We start from the raw sequence: 20,724 nt of genomic DNA, 5'->3' as shown, positions 1-20,724 counted from the left end.
ATTATTAAAAATCCTTGCACTCCACTAACAATGTTTCTATCTGATGTCAGCTAAAGTAGTTTACTAAAAGAACACATTATAATTTTGTGCCAGATTTTGCCGGAGCCATTTCACGTCATGCCCCGTTTTGTTAGATTTTTTTCCTCATCCTTCAGCTAAAAAGTTCTTCTTAACCAATTAAATTTAAGGATAAAGAAAAAGGAATGACGGAATAGGAAATAGGATGAATTAGAGTCATATTAGATACAGAAAATTTGACTAATAGAGAGAAAGAAACTGAAAGGAAATGTAAGGAAACAACATTTAAATTTTACATTAAAAAAATCTCTAGGAACAATTTACTACTTGCAGGAGTGAAACTCCGTAGTTTCAATTGTTCCCTTTATGGGACTCTGAGGTTGAGTAGCATTGCAGGAAAATAAATCTTGTCATTAAATGGGTCCTTACAATGTTAAATGCCAGCCCTAATGTTCTGCACCGAATTTAATTAGTTTTATTAGAGCAAGTTCAGAAATGTCTTGAAACTCATGGGGAGCTCGGTGGTAAGCTTCTATTTTTACGAGGCTAATGGCAGATCAGTACAAATCATCTCACAATTTATGGCAATTTACAACTCACTGTGTATGTCTTCCTCACCACAAATTGCTGGGTTATTTACCCATTAATGACTCTCTGCACATTAAACCCGCCATTATTTTTCCAGCAAATTCTGGACCAAGAATATAGGGCTAAACTTTTGCGATCTTTTCGCCTGATTACTACCCAATTTAGTGCCCAATTTAAGTTTTTTAATGCATTACCACCCAATTTAAGTTTGAGATCCAAACTTGTGCCCATATACCACCCGATTACCGCCGGCAGTAGTTTTGGGGTCCAATGAACCGCGGTGGTAAATCCAGCTGCCCGCCCAGTAGACACAATTGATTTTCGCTCATAAATGTCGTGCACTGCCTGTTTACCATCTGCAAGACCACCCAGCGCTATTTTCGGCTTTTAAAAAAAAAACGCCCAAAATACCGCCGGCAATTAAAAGCGCCATGAAAAGGGTGCACTTAAGTGCCCCTGACCCAGCAATATGGACACCAGTTGAGGGAGGCAATCATTCCATCGGGCTCATTTAGTACCCAACCTGGGAGTATTTGATCCTGACACACCCAACTGTGACATCTGTCACTTTGATAATCACAGAAATTTACGAATATTTATGAATGAAAGATAGGGTTCTGAGCCATTGCAGCTTTGGCTTTTTCAGATTTATGATTGTAAAGAATATTGAAGCATCATTTATTGAATATCATTTTGTTATACAGAATTCCTGTTGGCGTACAGTCTTTAAGTCTGGTTAACTTAAAACTACAAATTGTATTTTTGTAGAGCAGTAATAAAGTTTTTCGTAATTAATTTCAGAGTTGTATTTTCAGTCTACAATCTAGAACAAGTCATCCAATAAATGTTAAATTCTGTGGGCTCTGCTTTACTTTCAATGAACTCCATTTGGCACTCTTGGTTATCCTTGGCATGCATTTACATGAGTTTGCCACCAAAGCAGCTGTACTCTGATACTAACTTGATCAAATTTTTTCCAATAAAATGGAGGCAGAAGCAAAAGATAGAAAGGAGGATAGTAAAAGTGGAGAGCAGAGAAACCCAAGGCAAAAAACAAAAAGGCCCACATTACAGCAAAATTCTAAAGGGGCAAAGTGTGTTAAAAAGACAAGTCTGAAGGCTCTGTGCCTCAATGCGAGGAGTATTCGGAATAAGGTGGCCGAATTAACTGCGCAGACAGCAGTTAATGGATATGATGTAATTGGCATCACGGAGACATGGCTCCAGGGTGGCCAAGGTTGGGAACTCAACATCGAGGGTATTCAACATTTGGGAAGGATAGGCAGAGAGGAAAAGGAGGCAGGGTGGCGTTGCTGGTTAAAAAGGAAATTAATGCAATAGTAAGGAGGAACATTAGCCTGGATGATGTGGAATCGGTATGGGTGGAGCTGCGGAATACGAAATGGCAGAAAACGCTAGTGGGAGTTGTGTACAGACCACCAAAGAGTAGTAGTGAGGTTGGGGACAGCATCAAACAAGAAATAAGGGATGTGTGCAATAAAGGTGCAGCAGTTATCATGGGCGACTTTAATCTACATATTGATTGGGCAAACCAAACTGGTAATAATGCGGTGGAGGAGGATCTCATGGAGTGTATTAGGGATGGTTTTCTCGACCATTATGTTGAGGAACCAATGAGAGAACTGGCCATCCTAGACAAGGTGATGTGTAATTAGAAGGGACTAATTAACAATCTTGTTGTGCGAGGCCCCTTGGGGAAGAGTGACCATAATATGGTAGAATTCTTTATTAAGATGGAGAGTAACATAGTTAATTCGGAAACTAGGGACCTGAACTTAAGGAAAGGTAACTTCGACGGTATGAGGCGTGAATTGGCTAGAATAGACTTGCAAAGGATACTTAAAGGGTTGACGGTGGATAAGCAATGACAAGCATTTAAAGATCACATGGATGAACTTCAGCAATTATACATCCCTGTCTGGAGTAAAAATAAAACAGGGATGGTGGCTCAACCGTGGCTAACAAGAGAAATTAAGGATAGTGTTAAAATCAAGGAAGAGGCATATAAATTGGTTAGAAAAAGTAACAAATCTGAGGACTGGGAGAAATTTAGAATTCAACAGAGGAGGACTAAGGGTTTAATTAAGAGGGGGAAAATAGAGTACGAGAGGAAGCTTGCAGGGAACATAAAAACTGACTGCAAAAGCTTCTTTTGATATGTGAAGAGAAAAAGATTAGTGAAGACAAATGTAGGTCCCTTGCCGTTAGATTCAGGTGAATTTATAATGGGGAACAAAGAAATGCCAGACCAATTGAACAAATACTTCGGTTCTGTCCTCACGAAGGAAGATACGAATAACCTTCCGAATGTACTTGTGGACAGTGGGTCTAGTGAGAAGGAGGAACTGAAGGATGTCCTTATTAGGCGGGAAATTGTGTTAGGGAAATTGATGGGATTGAAGGCTGATAAATCCCCGAGGCCTGATAGTCTGCATCCCAGAGTACTTAAGGAAGTGGCCCTTGAAATAGTGAATGCATTGGTGATCATTTTCCAACAATCTATCAACTCTGAATCAGTTCCTATGGACTGGGGGGTAGCTAGTGTATCACCACATTTTTAAAAAGGAGGGAGAGAGAAAACGGGTAATTATAGACCAGTTAGCCTGACATCAGTAATGGGAAAAATGTTGAAATCAATCATTAAGGATGAAATAGCAGTGCATTTGGAAAGCAGTAGCAGGATCGGTCCAAGTCAGCATGGATTTATGAAAGGGAAATCATGCTTGACGAATCTTCTGAAATTTTTTGAGGATGTAACTAGCAGAGTGGACAAGGGAGAACCAGTGGATGTGGTGTATTTGGACTTTCAAAAGGCTTTTGACAAGGTCCCGCACAAGAGATTGGTGTGCAAAGTCAAAGCGCATGGTATTGGGGGTAATGTACTGATGTGGATAGAGAACTGGTTGGCAGACAGGAAGCAGAGAGTCGGGATAAACGGGTCCTTTTCATAATGGCAGGCAGTGACTAGTGGAGTGCCGCAGGGTTCAATGCTGGGACCCCAGCTCTTTACAATATACATTAACTATTTGGATGAAGGAATTGAGTGTAATATCTCCAAGTTTGCAGATGACACTAAACTGGGTGGCGGTGTGAGCTGTGAGGAAACATAGAAACATAGAAAATAGGTGCAGGAGCAGGCCATTCAGCCCTTCTAGCCTGCACCGCCATTCAATGAGTTCATGGCTGAACATGAAACTTCAGTACCCCCTTCCTGCTTTCTCGCCATAACCCTTGATCCCCCGAGTAGTAAGGACTTCATCTAACTCCCTTTTGAATATATTTAGTGAATTGGCCTCAACTACTTTCTGTGGTAGAGAATTCCACAGGTTCACCACTCTCTGGGTGAAGAAGTTTCTCCTCATCTCGGTCCTAAATGGCTTACCCCTTATCCTCAGACTGTGACCCCTGGTTATGGACTTCCCCAACATTGGGAACATTCTTTCTGCATCTAACCTGTCTAAACCCGTCAGAATTTTAAACGTTTCTATGAGGTCCCCTCTCATTCTTCTGAACTCCAGTGAATACAAGCCCAATTGATCCAATCTTTCTTGATAGGTCAGTCCCGCCATCCCGGGAATCAGTCTGGTGAACCTTCGCTGCACTCCCTCAATAGCAAGAATGTCCTTCCTCAAGTTAGGAGACCAAAACTGTACACAATACTCCAGGTGTGGCCTCACCAAGGCCCTGTACAACTGTAGCAACACCTCCCTGCCCCTGTATTCAAATCCCCTCGCTATGAAGGCCAACATGCCATTTGCTTTCTTAACCGCCTGCTGTACCTGCATGCCAACCTTCAATGACTGATGTACCATGACACCCAGGTCTCGTTGCACCTTCCCTTTTCCTAATCTGTCACCATTCAGATAATAGTCTGTCTCTCTGTTTTTACCACCAAAGTGGATAACCTCACATTTATCCACATTATACTTCATCTGCCATGCATTTGCCCACTCACCTAACCTATCCAAGTCACTCTGCAGCCTAATAGCATCCTCCTCGCAGCTCACACTGCCACCCAACTTAGTATCATCCGCAAATTTGGAGATACTGCATTTAATCCCCTCGTCTAAATCATTAATGTACAATGTAAACAGCTGGGGCCCCAGCACAGAACCTTGCGGCACTCCACTAGTCACTGCCTGCCATTCTGAAAAGTACCCGTTTACTCCTACTCTTTGCTTCCTGTCTGACAACCAGTTCTCAATCCACGTCAGCACACTACCCCCAATCCCATGTGCTTTAACTTTGCACATTAATCTCTTGTGTGGGACCTTGTCGAAAGCCTTCTGAAAGTCCAAATATACCACATCAACTGGTTCTCCTTTGTCCACTTTACTGGAAACATCCTCAAAAAATTCCAGAAGATTTGTCAAGCATGATTTCCCTTTCACAAATCCATGCTGACTTGGACCTATCATGTCACCATTTTCCAGATGCACTGCTATGACATCCTTAATAATTGATTCCATCATTTTACCCACTACTGAGGTCAGGCTGACCGGTCTATAATTCCCTGTTTTCTCTCTCCCTCCTTTTTTAAAAAGTGGGGTTACATTGGCTACCCTCCACTCCATAGGAACTGATCCAGAGTCAATGGAATGTTGGAAAATGACTGTCAATGCATCCGCTATTTCCAAGGCCACCTCCTTAAGTACTCTAGGATGCAGGCCATCAGGCCCTGGGGATTTATCTGCCTTCAATCCCATCAATTTCCCCAACACAATTTCCCGACTAATAAAGATTTCCCTCAGTTCCTCTTCCTTACTAGACCCTCTGACCCCTTTTATATCCGGAAGGTTGTTTGTATCCTCCTTAGTGAATACCGAACCAAAGTACTTGTTCAATTGATCCGCCATTTCTTTGCTCCCCGTTATGACTTCCCCTGATTCTGACTGCAGGGGACCTACGTTTGTCTTCACCAACCTTTTTCTCTTTACATACCTATAGAAACTTTTGCAATCCGCCTTAATGTTCCCTGCAAGCTTCTTCTCATACTCCATTTTCCCTGTCCTAATCAAACCCTTTGTCCTCCTCTGCTGAGTTCTAAATTTCTCCCAGTCCCCAGGTTCGCTGCTATTTCTGGCCAATTTGTATGCCACTTCCTTGGCTTTAATACTATCCCTGATTTCCCTAGATAGCCACGGTTGAGCCACCTTCCCCTTTTTATTTTTACGCCAGACAGGAATGTACAATTGTTGTACTTCATCCATGCGGTCTCTAAATGTCTGCCATTGCCCATCCACAGTCAACCCCCTAAGTATCATTCGCCAATCTATCCTAGCCAATTCACGCCTCATACCTTCAAAGTTACCCTTCTTTAAGTTCTGGACCATGGTCTCTGAAATTACTGTTTCATTCTCCATCCTAATGCAGAATTCCACCATATTATGGTCACTCTTCCCCAAGGGGCCTCGCACAATGAGATTGCTAATTAATCCTCTCTCATTACACAACACCCAGTCTAAGATGGCCTCCCCCCTAGTTGGTTCCTCAACATATTGGTCTAGAAAACCATCCCTTATGCACTCCAGGAAATCCTCCTCCACCGTATTGCTTCCAGTTTGGCTAGCCCAATCTATGTGCATATTAAAGTCACCCATTATAACTGCTACACCTTTATTGCATGCACCCCTAATTTCCTGTTTGATGCCCTCCCCAACATCCCTAGGATGCTAAGAGGCTGCAGGGTGACTTGGACAGGTTAGATGAGTGGGCAAATACATGGCAGATGGTGTATAATGTGGATAAATGTGAGGTTATCCATTTTGCGGGCAAAAACACGAAGACAAAATATTATCTGAATGGCGGCAGATTAAGAAAAGGGGAGGTGCAACGAGACGTGGGTGTCATGGTTCATCAGTCATTGAAGGTTGGCATGCAGGTACAACAGGTGGTGAAGAAGGCAAATGGTATGTTGGCCTTCATAGCTAGGGGATTTGAGTATAGGAACAGGGAGGTCTTACTGCAGCTGTACAGGGCCTTAGTGAGGCCTCACCTGGAATATTGTGTTCAGTTTTGGTCTCCTAATCTGAGGAAGGACGTTCTTGCTATTGAGGGAGTGCAGCGAAGGTTCACCAGACTAATTCCAGGGATGGCTGGACTGTCATATGAGGAGAGACTGGATCAACTGGGCCTTTATTCACTGGAGTTTAGAAGGATGAGAGGGGATCTCATAGTAACGTATAAGATTCTGACGGGACTGGACAGGTTATATGCGGGAAGAATGTTCCCGATGTTGGGGAAGTCCAGAACCAGGGGACATAGTCTTAGGATAAGGTGTAGGCCAATTAGGACTGAGATGAGGAGAAACTTCTTCACTCAGAGAGTTGTTAACCTGTGGAATCCCCTGCCACAGAGAGTTGTTGATGCCAGTTCATTGGATATATTCAAGAGGGAGTTAGATATGGCCCTTACGGCTAAAGGGATCAAGGGGTATGGAGAGAAAGCAGGAAAGGGGTACTGAGGGAATGATCAGCCATGATCTTATTGAATGCGGTACAGGCTCAAAGGGCCGAATGGCCTACTCCTGCACCTATTTTCTATGTTTCTATTTTTCTATGTTTCTAGTGGAACGGGTGCAAGAACCACCAACAGCCCCTTCCAACAAACTACCCTCCTCCCAACCCCAAGCCCCCGCGCCCCGCCAGCTACCACCAAAATCGTGGGAACCAGGTTCTGCCCTATTTTCCGGTGCTCAATCCTAAGATCTGCCATGAATTCAGAGTAGCCGTTATCAGAATTTACATACCAAGGACAATTTGTATCACTATAACATTTTGTCCAGGTGGAGTGGCGGGGTTGGGGGTGGGGGCGGTGGGGAGGGGGTTGAAACATAAACATTGCATGGAGTAAATGGTTATGGGGAACGGGCAGGGAAGTGGAGCTGAGTCCATGATCAGATCAGCCATAATCTTATTGAATGGCGGAGCAGGCTCGAGGGGCCAAATGGCCTACTCCTGCTCCCATATCTTATGTTCTTATGTTCCGTGACCTGGCAGTGAAGGCACACACCAGGCACAGAGGAGGTGGTGAACCAAGAGCAGAGGCCTTGTGCCCATTTTATGGTAATTTGTGTGTGCCTTGACTTTTTCATTCGACCTACGCTGGTGGCACAGGAGGCTTGTACTGCAATGGAGCATTCATTTACAGTTTTGCAGCTTGGCCTCTTCACTCCACCAATGAGGCCATTCCATTAATTGCCGCAGGAACATAAATCTCCTAATTAAAATAGCAGCCCTAACTTTCAGTGCCGAATTTAATTTGTATTTAATGCACAAATGCAACAATTTCTTGAAACTCATGAGGAGGTTGAGGACGAACTGCCGTTTCTGTGAGGCTAACAGCAGAGTGACACAAATCGTCCAACAATTTGTGGAGATGCGCAATTCGTGGGATAACTATTCCTCACCACAAGTTGCTGGACAATTTAGACATTAATAACAGTGAGCGCCATTAAACTCACCGTTATTTTGGCAGCACAATCTGGGCCATTGTCCGCAGTAGACACTGATGGAAGATTCCCTTGAAGGAAACTGATATGCTGAGAAAGAAAGCTTCAGCAGGTAATGATTAAAAAAATCGCACATGTGCACAAAAAAACCTCACGCATGCGCAGTAAGGCCATTCGAGATGAAGCCGGCCTTACACGATGACTGAGCCTGCCCGCTGCCGCACACTGCCGCCACCACTACTGCCAGGAGGGAATCGGGTAAAAGTTGTGGCTTTAGATCTCGGCGGTAATCGGGCGGTATGGATGACTCCATCTCTTCATACTACCCAATTACTGCCGGGATACAGGCAGTGGCGGCGGGAGATGGAAAGTCTAGCCCATAGAAAATGTTTAGAAAGCATTTCACACTTATCCTCCCTAAATATAACAATCATGATATAAAGAGAATAAAAAGAAAATAGTATTATCTAAAGTGCGAATGCATCTGCACAACAGATACCAGTAACACTTGTAGGATGCAATCTGTATTCCCTTGATTATCTGGATATGTAAAATCCCTGAAAATAATATTATGACAAATGTGCCTCATAGCAGATGATTCTGGAAAGATATTCATAGCTGTGGTGAAGTCTGCTTAAGGCTGATTTCTTCTTCCATGAGAAATAACTGCATGAGGATGTTTTCTCTCTGTTTTAATGATGATGGCAGCAGAAATCTCTGAATGCAACATTGTTAATCCTTCAGGTGGTTCTTCGGCAGCATGATCCATATTGATGCAAAAAGGTATCTGCTGAGAGATGAAAACCAAAATGGATCTTTCCTAGTTTGGCAGAATAAGGAAATGAATGACATTTATTTCTTATCAGGTATGTTGATTATACTTGTAGCTGCAGTTTGATGTTTGAGAAAATCAGCCATTTGTTATAGGGAGTTAGTTCAAAACAGCTTGATAAGGAGAAGAGGGCATTTAAGATATTAGTCCTATGCCGGAGCCAATGATCCTTCCTGGGTCAATGTAGAGTTATTGAACTATCAACTAGGAGACACAACTTTTGGATCTCAGTCTCATATGACATTTTAGTTGAGCTTCCCTGACATTTTAGTTGAACTTCCCTGGGCTGGTTTGCATAGGGAAATGGAAGATTAGTTAAGAAGTGTTCTTTCCCATAGCATTTAACTGTACTTCACTAAAATTGGCTGTGTGGTTAATAATGAAGAGGAAAGTTATGGACTGCAGCAGGATATCAATCTACTGGTCAAGTGGGCAGAACAGTGGCAAATGGAATTTAATTCGGAGATGTGTGAGGTAATGCACTTGGGGAGGGCTAATAAGGAAAAGGGTATACACATTAAATGGTAAGCCACTTAGAAGTGTAGATGAACAAAAGGACCTTGGAGCGCTTGTCCACAGTTTCCTGAAAGTAGCAGGCCAGGTGGATAAGGTGGTTCAGAAGGCATACCGAATGCTTGCCTTTATTGGCTGAGGCATAGAATACAAGAGCAGGGAGGTTATGCTTAAATTGTATAATACACTGGTTAGGAAACAGCTGAAATACTGCGTGCAGTTCTGGTCGCTGTATTATAGGAAGGACGTGATTGCACTGGAGAAGAGATTTATGTGGATTCTACCTGGAATGGAGAATCTTAGCTATAAGGACAGATTAGATAGGTTGGGTTTGTTCTCCTTGGAACAGAGGAGGCTGAGGGAAGTCCTCATTGAGGTGTATAAAATTTTGAGGGGCCTGGATATAGTGGATAGCAAGGGCCTATTTCCCTTGGTGGAGGGGTCAATTACAAGGGGGCATAGTTTTAAGGTGGTTGTTGGAAGGATTAGAGGGAATTTGAGGGGAAGCTTCTTCACCCAGAGGGTTGTGGGGGTCTGGAGCTCACTGCCTGGAAGGGTGGTGGAGGCAGAAACCCTCACCACATTTATCGGTGCTTGGATGTGCACTTGAAGTGCCATAACCTGCAGGGATATGGACCGAGAGCTGGTAAGTGGGAATAGATGGGATAATCTCTTGTTGGCTGGCACAGATATGATGGTAAGTACATCATGGATCTAATATGGCCAGAGTGACCTCCTGGACTAGTTTCGATTGCCTGGATGGGTCGGAGCGGAATTTTCCCAGATTTTTTTCCCCAATTGTCCTGGATTTTTATCTGTTTTTTTGCCTCTCCCAGGAGATCGCATGGCTCCGGGTGGGGTGGAGTGTAAAATGTTGCAATACATGCAGTTGTGTGGGCAGACTGGTTGGGCCGGATGCTCTTTACCTGACGGCCATTGTTCATTGTTCATAGGTTTATATGTAACCTTCAGGGCTGCTGATTGAGAGCCATGTGGCCCTTTGTCAGCCGGGGCGGGCATCATAGGCCAAAATGGCCTCCTTCTGTGCTGTAAATTTCTATGTTTCTATGTTTCTTACAGATTTATTGGCAAGTGATAATATCCATGAAGATGAAGAGGAGCTATTATGCTATTGGGTGTATACTATTGGCCACCAAATAGCAGGAAGGAGATAATAGAGCAAAATCTTCAGGCAAATTACAGAAAGATGCAAGAACTGTAGATTAGTGATAATGGGATACTTCAATTATCCTAGCACTGGGTAGTACTGGGATAGTACAGGGCAAAGAGAGGAAGGAATTCCTGAAATGTGTACAAGAGAACTTTCTTGATCAGTGTATTTTCAGCCCATTGAGGATGGAAGCAGTGCTGGATCTAGTTCTGGGAATTGAAGTGGGGCAAGGTACAGCATGTTTCAGTGGGGGAGCATTTGGGGAACAGTGATAATAATATCATCAGGTTTAGAATAGTTATGGGAAAGGACATGGAACAATTATGTATAAAAATACTTAACTGGAGGAGAGCTAACTCCAGTGAGTTAAAAAGGGATCTGGTTCAGGTGAATTAGAATCAAAGATTGGTGGCAAAACAGTAATTGAATAATGGGAGGCCTTCAAAGAGGAGATTGTCCACAAACAGAATAGGCACATTCCTAGGAGGGGAAAAGGAAGTGTATTTGTTAGTGTGAATGTTTTCTCAGAAGAATCACTCAACACTCAGAGTTGGTTCCAACGCCAATGCGGCCTTCATTTTTGCATGCGGGGAGGAAGCCTCAGGACTGGATCCAGGCACTTCTCTCCGACGAACAAAGAAACTCATCGATATTTATATGTTTTACAATAGTTCTTTACAGTTACTCAGCCCACTTTGGCTGGACACAATCCAATCATAACGATTATAGATTACATATAGGTTTCTTTAACCCAATAGAATTCCCCTGATACCTCAGGGGCTGTATGTTCGGTTTTGTCAGCTCGGGCTGATTAATGACCTCATTATGTGAGGCAGTTTCTCCCTTTATCTCTGTTCCTCAGGGTTCGGCTGTGTGAAGTCACTGATTATACTAGTGTACTATAATGGTTCGTTATAATTATCTTGTATCCAAGGCATTCCTGGTAGTGGGCCTCACAGGGTCATTGCTCGGTCATTGCTCGGTCAGCCCCAGTTCATTACTTGACTAACGGGGTTCCCATCATGCTTGGGCAGCCATTTTATATGTGGCCACTTTAAACTTATATGAGTTTAGATATATTCAGCAGGTGCCTAATGCCTAGTGTTTTGATATATTCAGCAGGTGCCTAATGCCGACAACTGTATTCAAAGCTAGAGCTCCCTTGATGACAAAAGATATATGGGCTGAATTTTCAGTTCATTGCCGCCGCTGTTTTCGCCCCAGAGAGGTGGTAATGGCGGTGGAAAGCATTTTGTGGCGTGCGTCCAGCTTCCAACGCCCCACCGGCACATTCAGTGCTGGGTTTGCGGGGGAGCAGAGCCGTACCACCCAGGAGGGGCGAGCTGGTGTGCAATGCCCCTAGTTGCGACACCGGCTCAAAATTTGAAACTTGCCCGATCCATAGCACTCCGCTGGGACTGCCTGTGAAAGCTGGCGGACCGAGCTGTAGCAGCCGCAGTGAGAGAAGGAATGAGGTAAGTGGGATTGTTTTTTTATTTTTTTATTTTTACAATTCATGTGGATGTGGCATCAGTAAAGTATTGGGAATGTTTTTGGTGAGTTTTTTTCAGATTTTCTTTCCCCGAGGCCTCTCTTAGGGCACTCCGAGGCCGGCTGTTTAGCTCGGGATTTTCACTTACTCAACCGGCCTAGTGCCCTAAAAGAGGTGTGAAATGCCTCCCTTAGCACTCCGCTCCACACTCAGGGCCCAGCTGGTGAATTTTGCGTCTCAAGACACAAAACATTTCCCAGTGCAATATTTATTGTTCCGCCTGGGTTAACCCCACAACAGAGGCGCGACCGAATTTTCACCCCCATAGAGATTAAAATGAAACATAAAAAGGAGGCTTATGACAAATGAAGGGTTCATAATACAGTAGAGAATCAAGCTGAATATAGAAAATACAGAGGAGATCTATAAAAGAGAATAAGAGGGGCCAGGAGAGTATATGAGAATAGATTAGCGTCTAACCTAAAAGAGAACCCAAAAGTCTTATTATAAACATATAAATAGTAAAAGGGTAGTCAAAGAAAGGATAGGGCCGATTAGGGCCCAAAAAGGAGATCTTCTTGTGGAGGCAGAGAGCTTGGCTGAGGTACTAAATGAGTACTTTGCATCTGCCTTCTCTTGAGAAGAGAATGATGCCAATGTAACAGTAGAGGAAGAGGTAGTAGCAATATTGGCAGGGTAAAAATAGATAAAGAGGAGGTAGTTAAAAGGATGACTGTCCTCAAATTAGAAAAGTCACCCTGTCCAATGGTATGCACCCCAGGTTACTGAGGGGAGTAATGGTGGAAATTGTGAAGGCTCTGGCCACAATCTTCCAATCCTCCTTAGATAAGGGAGTGGTGCCAGAGGACTGGAGGATTGAAACTGTCACACCTATGTTTAAAAAAGGGGAGAGGGATAAACCCGGCAACTACTGGCTGGTCAGCCTAACATCAGTGGTAGGGAAACATTGAGACAATAATTCAGGACAAAATTAATCGACATTTGGAAAGGTATGAGCTAATAAATTCAAGGAACATGGATTTGTTAAAAAGCAAATCATGTTTGACTAACTTGATAGAGTTCTTTGATGAAATAACATAGAGGGATGATGAGGATAATGTGGTTGATATTATGTATATGGACTTTCAAAAGGCAGTTCATAAAGTACCACATATTAGACTTGTTGGCAAAATTAAAGCCATGGGATTAAAAGAATAGTGGCAGTGTGGGTACAAAATTAGCTAAGGAATTAAAAAGCAAAAAAGTAGTGGTGAACTCTTGTTTTTCAGATAGGAAGGAAATATGCAGTAGTGTTCACCAATATTAGGACCACTGCTCTTTTGATATATATTAATGACCTGGACTTGGGTATACAGAACATAATTTAAAAGTTTGCAAATGACAGGTAACTCGGAAATGTGGTAAACAATGAGGAAGATAGTAATAGACTTCAGGAGGACAAAGACAGACTTGTGAAATAGGCAGACACATGGCAAATTAAATTTAATGCAGAGATGTGTGAAGTTCTACATTTTGGTAGGAAGAATGAGGAGAGGCAATATAAACAAATTATACAATTTTAAAGCAGATGCAAGAACAGAGAGACCTCAGGGTACATGTGCACAACTCTTTGAAGGTGACAGAACAAAGTTGAGAAGGTTGTTAAGAAGAATATGGAATCTTTGGCTTTATCAATAGAGGCATAGAATACAAAAGCAGGGAAGTTATGCTAAACCTTTATGAAACACTGATTAGGTCTCAGCTGGAGTATTGTGTTCAATTCTGGGCACCACACTTTAGGAATGATGTTAAAGCCATAGGGAAGGTACAGAAGAGATCTACTAGAATGGTACCAGGGATGGGGGACTTCAGTTATGTGGATACCATTGGAGAACCTGGGGCCATTCTCCTTAGAGCAGAGAAAGTTAACAGGAGATTTGATAGAGGTGTTCAAAATCATGAAGAGTTTTGATGGAATAAATAAGGAGAAACTGTTCCCAATGGTAGAAGGGTTGGTAACCAGCGGACACAGATTTAAGGTGATTGGCAAAAGAACGAGGCAAAAGAGGTGACATGAGGAAATATGTTTTCACACAGGGAGTTAATTTGATATGGACTGCTGCTCATTAGTGACTTTCAAAAGGGAATTGGATAAATATTTGAAGAGTGAGCACTAGAGCGCTAGGTACAATCCCAGCGCAAGCACCAGGAATGCAGCATGCAGATTTTTGGGGCTCAGTTGAGGCTGAAATGAAGCGGGTTGGATGCATGAACTAAGATGGGCTGAATGACTTTCTTTATCAGATGAGAACCTTGGTCATGAATTTCCTTAGAGCTGCTCCTACTCAGCTGCCATAATTTCACTGGAGGTGTCACAGAAACCCCGATTTACACGTGTAAAGTTATGGCGGTCGAGCAGGAGCAGTGCCAAGGAAATTTACCCCCAGTATCTTTTGGATGGATTCATGTTTGTAAGTAGTTTCTCCTGTTGGTGGCCCGGCCGAATCCGGGGCATAATTTTCGGCCCGACCTGGCAGTCGGCTGACAAAAAAAGAATCATAGTGGCAGCGGTAGTGTATCCTCCTCTTTAAGGGGAGCAGCAACACCGTTGCAGAAAGCCACAGCCTCACTGGACCACCGGTGAAAGCTGGTTTTGGCACCGCCGGGCGGGCCGAAGATTTTCGGAGGGGAATGTCGCGTCAGGGGGTTAGATCGGTGGTGCGCATGTTAATGATGCGCATACCGTGGATCAGCAGCAGCGGAGTGGTTAGGGAGAGTCGGGACACTGCCGGGAAACCTTGGGAGGGCAATTGGGCTATCAGTGGCCATTCCACTCCATTCCGCAACATGACCGCCGATTTGCAGTGCTAACAGGCCTTAAGGAGAGGGGCTATTTTGGCCCCTTTTAATCTAGAGAAAGCTGCCAAAATGGACCAAAGATGTGAAAATGTCCAGTGAGAGAATGGGGAAACATTGGGGGAAAATGAAGGAAGTGAAAATTCATTAACAAAGGTTACAGTTCTACCATAGTGTCAGCTGTGGCTCAGTGGTTGGCACCCTCACCTCTGAGTCAGAAGGTTGTGGATTCAAGTCCCACTCCAGGAACTTGAGCACAAAAAAAATCTAGACTGACACTCCAGTGCAGTGCTGAGGGAGCACTGCACTGTCGGAAGTGCCGTCTTTCAGATGAGACGTTAAACCGAGGCCCCGTCTGCTCTCTCAAATGGACGTAAAAGATCCCATGGCACTATTTCGAAGAAGAGCAAGGGAGTTAACCTGGTGACCTGGCCAACATTTATGCCTCAATCAACATACCAAAAAACAGATTATCTGGTCATTATCACATTGCTGTTTGTGGGAGCTTGTTTGTGTGCAAATTGGCTGCCACGTTTTCCACATTACAACAGTGATTACACTCCAAAAGTACTGCATTGGCTGTGGTCGTGAAAGGCGCTATATAAATTCAAGTCCTTCTATCTTTTATACCTATCAATCTCAGCCCATTATCTGTGGAGTGAGGCACATAGTGAACAATTCTCAGTTATATTGCTGGCTGGTTATTAATGTGGGTTGCACGGAGCTGTGTGCCAAGCATGTTTGAACACATGTCCAGAGCTCTACTGATCAGTTGACCCATTTTAGTGTTAGCAGAAAGTGGACAGTCGCAATACAAACAGTGGGGCTGAAACTGCCCCTCTTCTTAAGGCCTTTTACCACCGGAAATCGGCGAACATGCTGCGGAGTGTAGTGGCCACCGACTTCTCGTGTAATGGCCGCCGATCGCCCAATTGTCCTGCAGCGGTTTCCCAGCAGTGACCATCACTGCATCACTTCCCCCCACTTCCGCCACGGTGCTGGCCAGCACTCATAAGTGTGTCATGAGAGCGTGCACCACTGAGGTCCCAGGCCGGAAGCCACATTCCACTCTAAAAATCACCCGACCACTTGCCAGTGCCAAGAGTTGTTTTTTGCGGGTGGTGCATAGTTCCTGATGCACACCACCAGCGTGCCTTAAAAGTGTCTTGGTTTTTGTTGAATTTGTGTTGCCGACTTTTTCCCCTTGTTTGAGAACCAGTGCAAGACTACAGTGTGCGATTGTTTGAGAGTGCTGGAGGCACCCCCACCTGTACAACAGGGAGCCGACATCAAGGAGGCTGGGTTTGGGAAGGGGTTGGAAATGGGGGCAGTTCTGGCAGGCCAATGCCTCCTGCACATTGTGCGTGTCGCTGAGGCATGCAGGAGAAGGCAGCGCCGGATCCAATGGCTGCAGAGGCAGCGGGCAAGGGCTGCAGCTATCATGGCGACCCAGCATGGAGAGGCCCAGGGAGGTGGCAACAGAGGGGAGGCCAGAGAGCTGCCACAGGAAGGCCCTCAGCAAGGGTGTCCCCTAAGGAAGAGAGTGAGGTACACGGACCCCCCGCACCAGATACTGGGCCAGCAAGCCAGGAGGCAGCCTGCAGCGGAGGCAGATATTGGGCAGCAGCAGCCTGCAGAGGCAGAGGACTAAGTAGACCAGCAGGGAGAAGCCACAACAGAGAGCAAGACGGCTGTACAGACGTGGGGGCACAAGGCCATATTGACAAAGGGTCTTCCGCCACCAGTTCTCATACAGGGACCTGAATGATGATCAGTGCCGGCGCAGACTACGATTCTGCAAGGACGTTGTGACGGAGCTCTGCAGTCTCCTGCAGGCAGACTTGGAGCCGCAAACATGGGTGAGGACAGCCCTGAGCATGGCATCCAAGGTTACTACTGCCCTGAACTTTTATGCCACTGGGCCCTCCCAAGCTGCCACTGCAGACATCTGCAGCATCTCAAAGTTTGCAGCCCATACATCCATACGGGAGGTCACAGATGCTCTCTATAGGAGAAGGGGTGATTATATCTTCTTCCCTATGATGAGGGACAAGCAGTTGGAGCGGCAGACTGGATTCCTGCACATTGCGCGCTTCCCCAGTGTCTAGGGGGTCATTGATTGCATCCATGTCAGTCTGAGGGCACCCCAACACACTCCCGAGGTCTTCTGGAACCGCAAGGGATTCCACTCCCTCAATGTTCAGCTGGTGGAAGTGGATGCCCGGTTTCATGGCAGCAGCCACGATTCTTTCATACTGTAGCAGACCGGTGTGCCAGGCCTCTTCACTGGTCCCAATCAAGATTGCGGCTGGTTCCTAGGTGACAAGAGCTACGCACTGAGCACTTGGCTCATGACTGCTCTCCGCAAACCTAGAACTGCTGAGCAGCTCGCCTATAATGACAGTGTCTTGGCCACCAGGGCCATCATCGAGCACACAATTGGGATTCTCAAACAGAGGTTCCGCTGCTTGGACCGCCCAGGGGGTGTGCTGCAGTACTCGCCAGAGCATGTTTCCATATTCGTGGTGGTATGCTGCAAGCTCCACAACCTGGCCATCATGAGGACACAGCCATTGGAGGATGAGGCAGCAGTGCCACCTGTGGAGGAGGAGAAGGAGGAGGAGGCACAGGAGGAGGAGCAGGATGCAGGTAGGCAACCATGCAGGAGGCAGCGTCGCCATCGTGACCCTGCAAGGGAAGCACAAAGCCATCTCATAGCTGCGCGTTTCACATAACTGAATGGCCAGCTGAGTCTGTATCTGGCCATGTCCATGGACTACATTGTGAGCTCTCTCACACATCATTTCCACACAGTTAAATGAGAGACCTAATGAGAAATTCCAAAAACAAAATGATTTATTACAGCCCAAACAATGGGTTTCCAAAACATTCACATAATTAATTATCACCCTTGTGCAACTCCTTATTACCTCTCTTACGCAGACCTATCCTTGCACTATGCCGCAGTGTCTCCCCTGTGGCTGCCTCATGGCTTTGGGAAGGCTGTTGTGTGTCTGTAGATGTCCTTCTCGGACACCCTCAACCAGCTCTGGCCCTGGAAGGGCCGGCTGCAGACTGTGCCGCATCCTCCTCTGTGCCTCTTGGCGGCAATTGCTGAGTGGCAGGTCTTGGCTCAGGGCTGCTGTGAACGGGAGAGCCCACATGAGTATCCTGGTCCAAGGAGCCAGCACCACTCCCCTGGGCAGCATCCCATCATCTCCACCAAGCTGCTGGAGTCAGATGTCATGTATCATCCAGCTGAGACTGCATGAGAGCAGCCACACTCTGGAAGCCACCAGGGACGACAGCAGTAAGACACTCTGTGGTCTGTTGCTCCGACTGCATGAGAACATTCTGAGCTTCCAGGGCAGCGGCCAGCCTGTCAAAGAAGCACAGCGACGCTCATTCCCTTGTGCCTGTGCTGCAATGGCAGCTGCCACCTCGCCCAAGAGATGCCTCATCGCAGCTGGATCCACACGGTCACTCTAGGAGTCCACCATCGTCTGCAGACTCCTCCATGCTCCTGACCACTTGCCACAAGCTCTCGGGCACCCCTTGCATTGCCACCAAGAACTCGGATTGCATGGCAAATTGTTCACATAATATGTCAATCTCCCAAGTCAGTGAAGGTATCAGATGCTTATGTCACAAATATCCAGGTGATCCCTCAGTAGATTTTACAAAATAATTTTTCCAATTTGTTGATTTTTCAACCTTCTCAAATATAGAAAGAAAAGAGGACGAGAGTATGTCTATTTGGGTATACCATGTAATCATTGAATCCATTGTGATGGAATGTTTCCCAAATGTAGAAACTGCATTATGGCTGTATTTGTCATTAATGGTCACTAATTGTCGTGGAGAATGTCCTTTCTCTCTTCTCAAAAGGATAAAAAATGTTTTACGATCCACCATGAATCAGGAGCATCTCACTGCTTTGTCTCTTTTGAGCATTGAGAGTGAAATTGTCAGGTCGTTAAATTGTGATGATATTATTCATGACTTTGCCACAGCTAAGGCCAGGAAGAAACTAGTCTTTGTTTCAAGAGATGTATTCAGAGAATTTTTTGTTTGATATCACAGTTTAAGCAAGGAAGAAACCAATCTCTGCTTGAACTGTATGCTGTTTTTGCTGGGTTTTTAATGGACATAGCTTTGATTTTTGTAATTTGTTTGCCACAGTCAAGGCCAGGAGCTTACCAGTTTTTGTTTGAAAATATGTATTCAGATATTTTTTTGTTTGATATCACAGTTTAAAACCAGGACGAAACCATTCTCTGTTTTTTACTGTACATAGCTTTGATTTTTGTTAGTTGTTAAATTTGGATAAATATACAATTATATTTGTTTGATGATTTTATGAACTGTATGCAATATATAGTACATATATAGGCCCTTCCCTCCTATTAGCCTTAGGCCCCTCACAGCCTTAATTCAGTACAGATTACCACAGTCATTACCACTCTGCTCCATTTTGGGCCCGAAAAAGCAGAATTTCGATCTTAACACCACCCCATCCATCTTGGTGCTAAGGGATGCTAGAATGCATGCGCTCTGTTTATGGAGGAGGGCAATTTCGGCCACAGTGTTTCCAAAATGTCCAATGGACCTTTAAGCACTTGAAAAATGAGTATGTGTTTATTTGATTTTTCTTCCTCTTCCCTTTGTTCTGATCCTTTTCAAATATTGTTCATCTATAATATCTGCCAGTTTTAATAAATAGTCCACATCCAAATGACCATCTTCTCTGTTCTCTCCCCGGATGGATGCCGTCTGACCTGCTGAGTGTTTCTGGGATTTTCTGAGTTTATTTCATCTTTTTGTTTTTTGAGCTCTTAGCAACGCATCTCATTCCAATAGCACCCAACACTGGCACACCGTAAAATGGAAAAAATACGCTTCCTAAACCTCAGGAAAATCAAAATCAATTTGAACAAACAGGAAGTTAATCAGTAAATAAGCAGTGCTCAACAGCTAGATGTCACAAGCAGTACAATAAACTGCAATGCTTTCTCCACATCTGAAAAAAGTTGTTTAAAAAAAATCCAAAGCTTCAGCACACAATGGGAGTCAAGCTTGACTTTTGGGCAGCCTCCCAATGGAGTATACCTAATGCACAATGGTTCACAACACAAATCTGCTAATAAGTTGCAATCTTACGCAGAGAAGCCCTAAGGATGTGTTGTCACAGTTAAGAACATTGCCCTGCGGCTGAGGGAACACAGTTCAGGCTAAATAAATGGAGGTTTATTGTGCATCTAATCTGTGCTCTACTTGACCTGCAACTGCTTGATGCTGGCATCAAATGACAAACATAAATAAAATGGTTCGACTCCTTGCACTAACACCTTTATCTTGTTGAGCTGACAACTCAATCAAACATTTTTTTTAATGTCAATACTATTGTATATATGTTTTAATTGGTTAAACTTCAAAAGCAGCATTCACAGTCAACTGGTATTGATGAATTTAATTTTAATAATCTGAAGCTGTAAACCAAAAATATTTAACAACAGTCCATTAAATTATAAGAACATAAGGGCCGTGAATTTCAGTTCCTTTGCGCCCATAGTTATGGCCATTTTTTAAAAGTGCCATCTCTCTTACTTCCACCCGCATCCGGCATGGCCCCCAACGTTCGCCACCGTGGTGAGGGCGATAGTGCAGGCGGTATGTGCGTGCGCTGGTAGTATGCAGAGTAGGCAGATCGTGACGTCACTCAGCGTGTAACCCATTTTTGACGTCGCCTCTCCATTCAACGCTCTCTCCTAAACACGCACAGC

The 20,724-nt window shown here is 44.6% G+C and overlaps 1 protein-coding gene across 1 annotated transcript in view; it reads left to right on the top strand.

Moving 5' to 3' along the window:
• Nucleotides 1-20,724, top strand: part of LOC139266602 (tyrosine-protein kinase Src42A-like) — an 84,147-nt gene that overhangs the window by 21,256 nt on the left and 42,167 nt on the right. Inside the window, exons 3-4 of the mRNA XM_070884199.1 lie at nt 8,822-8,943; nt 10,678-10,824. Of these exons, the coding sequence (XP_070740300.1) occupies nt 8,822-8,943; nt 10,678-10,824 (269 nt within the window). The remainder of the gene's footprint in view (nt 1-8,821; nt 8,944-10,677; nt 10,825-20,724) is intronic.

This window comes from Pristiophorus japonicus, chromosome 7, assembly GCF_044704955.1.
Source record: "Pristiophorus japonicus isolate sPriJap1 chromosome 7, sPriJap1.hap1, whole genome shotgun sequence".
Lineage (NCBI taxonomy): Eukaryota > Metazoa > Chordata > Chondrichthyes > Pristiophoridae > Pristiophorus > Pristiophorus japonicus.
The sequence above is the reverse complement of the archived record's forward strand: the minus strand, read 5'-3'. Positions and strand labels throughout refer to the sequence as shown.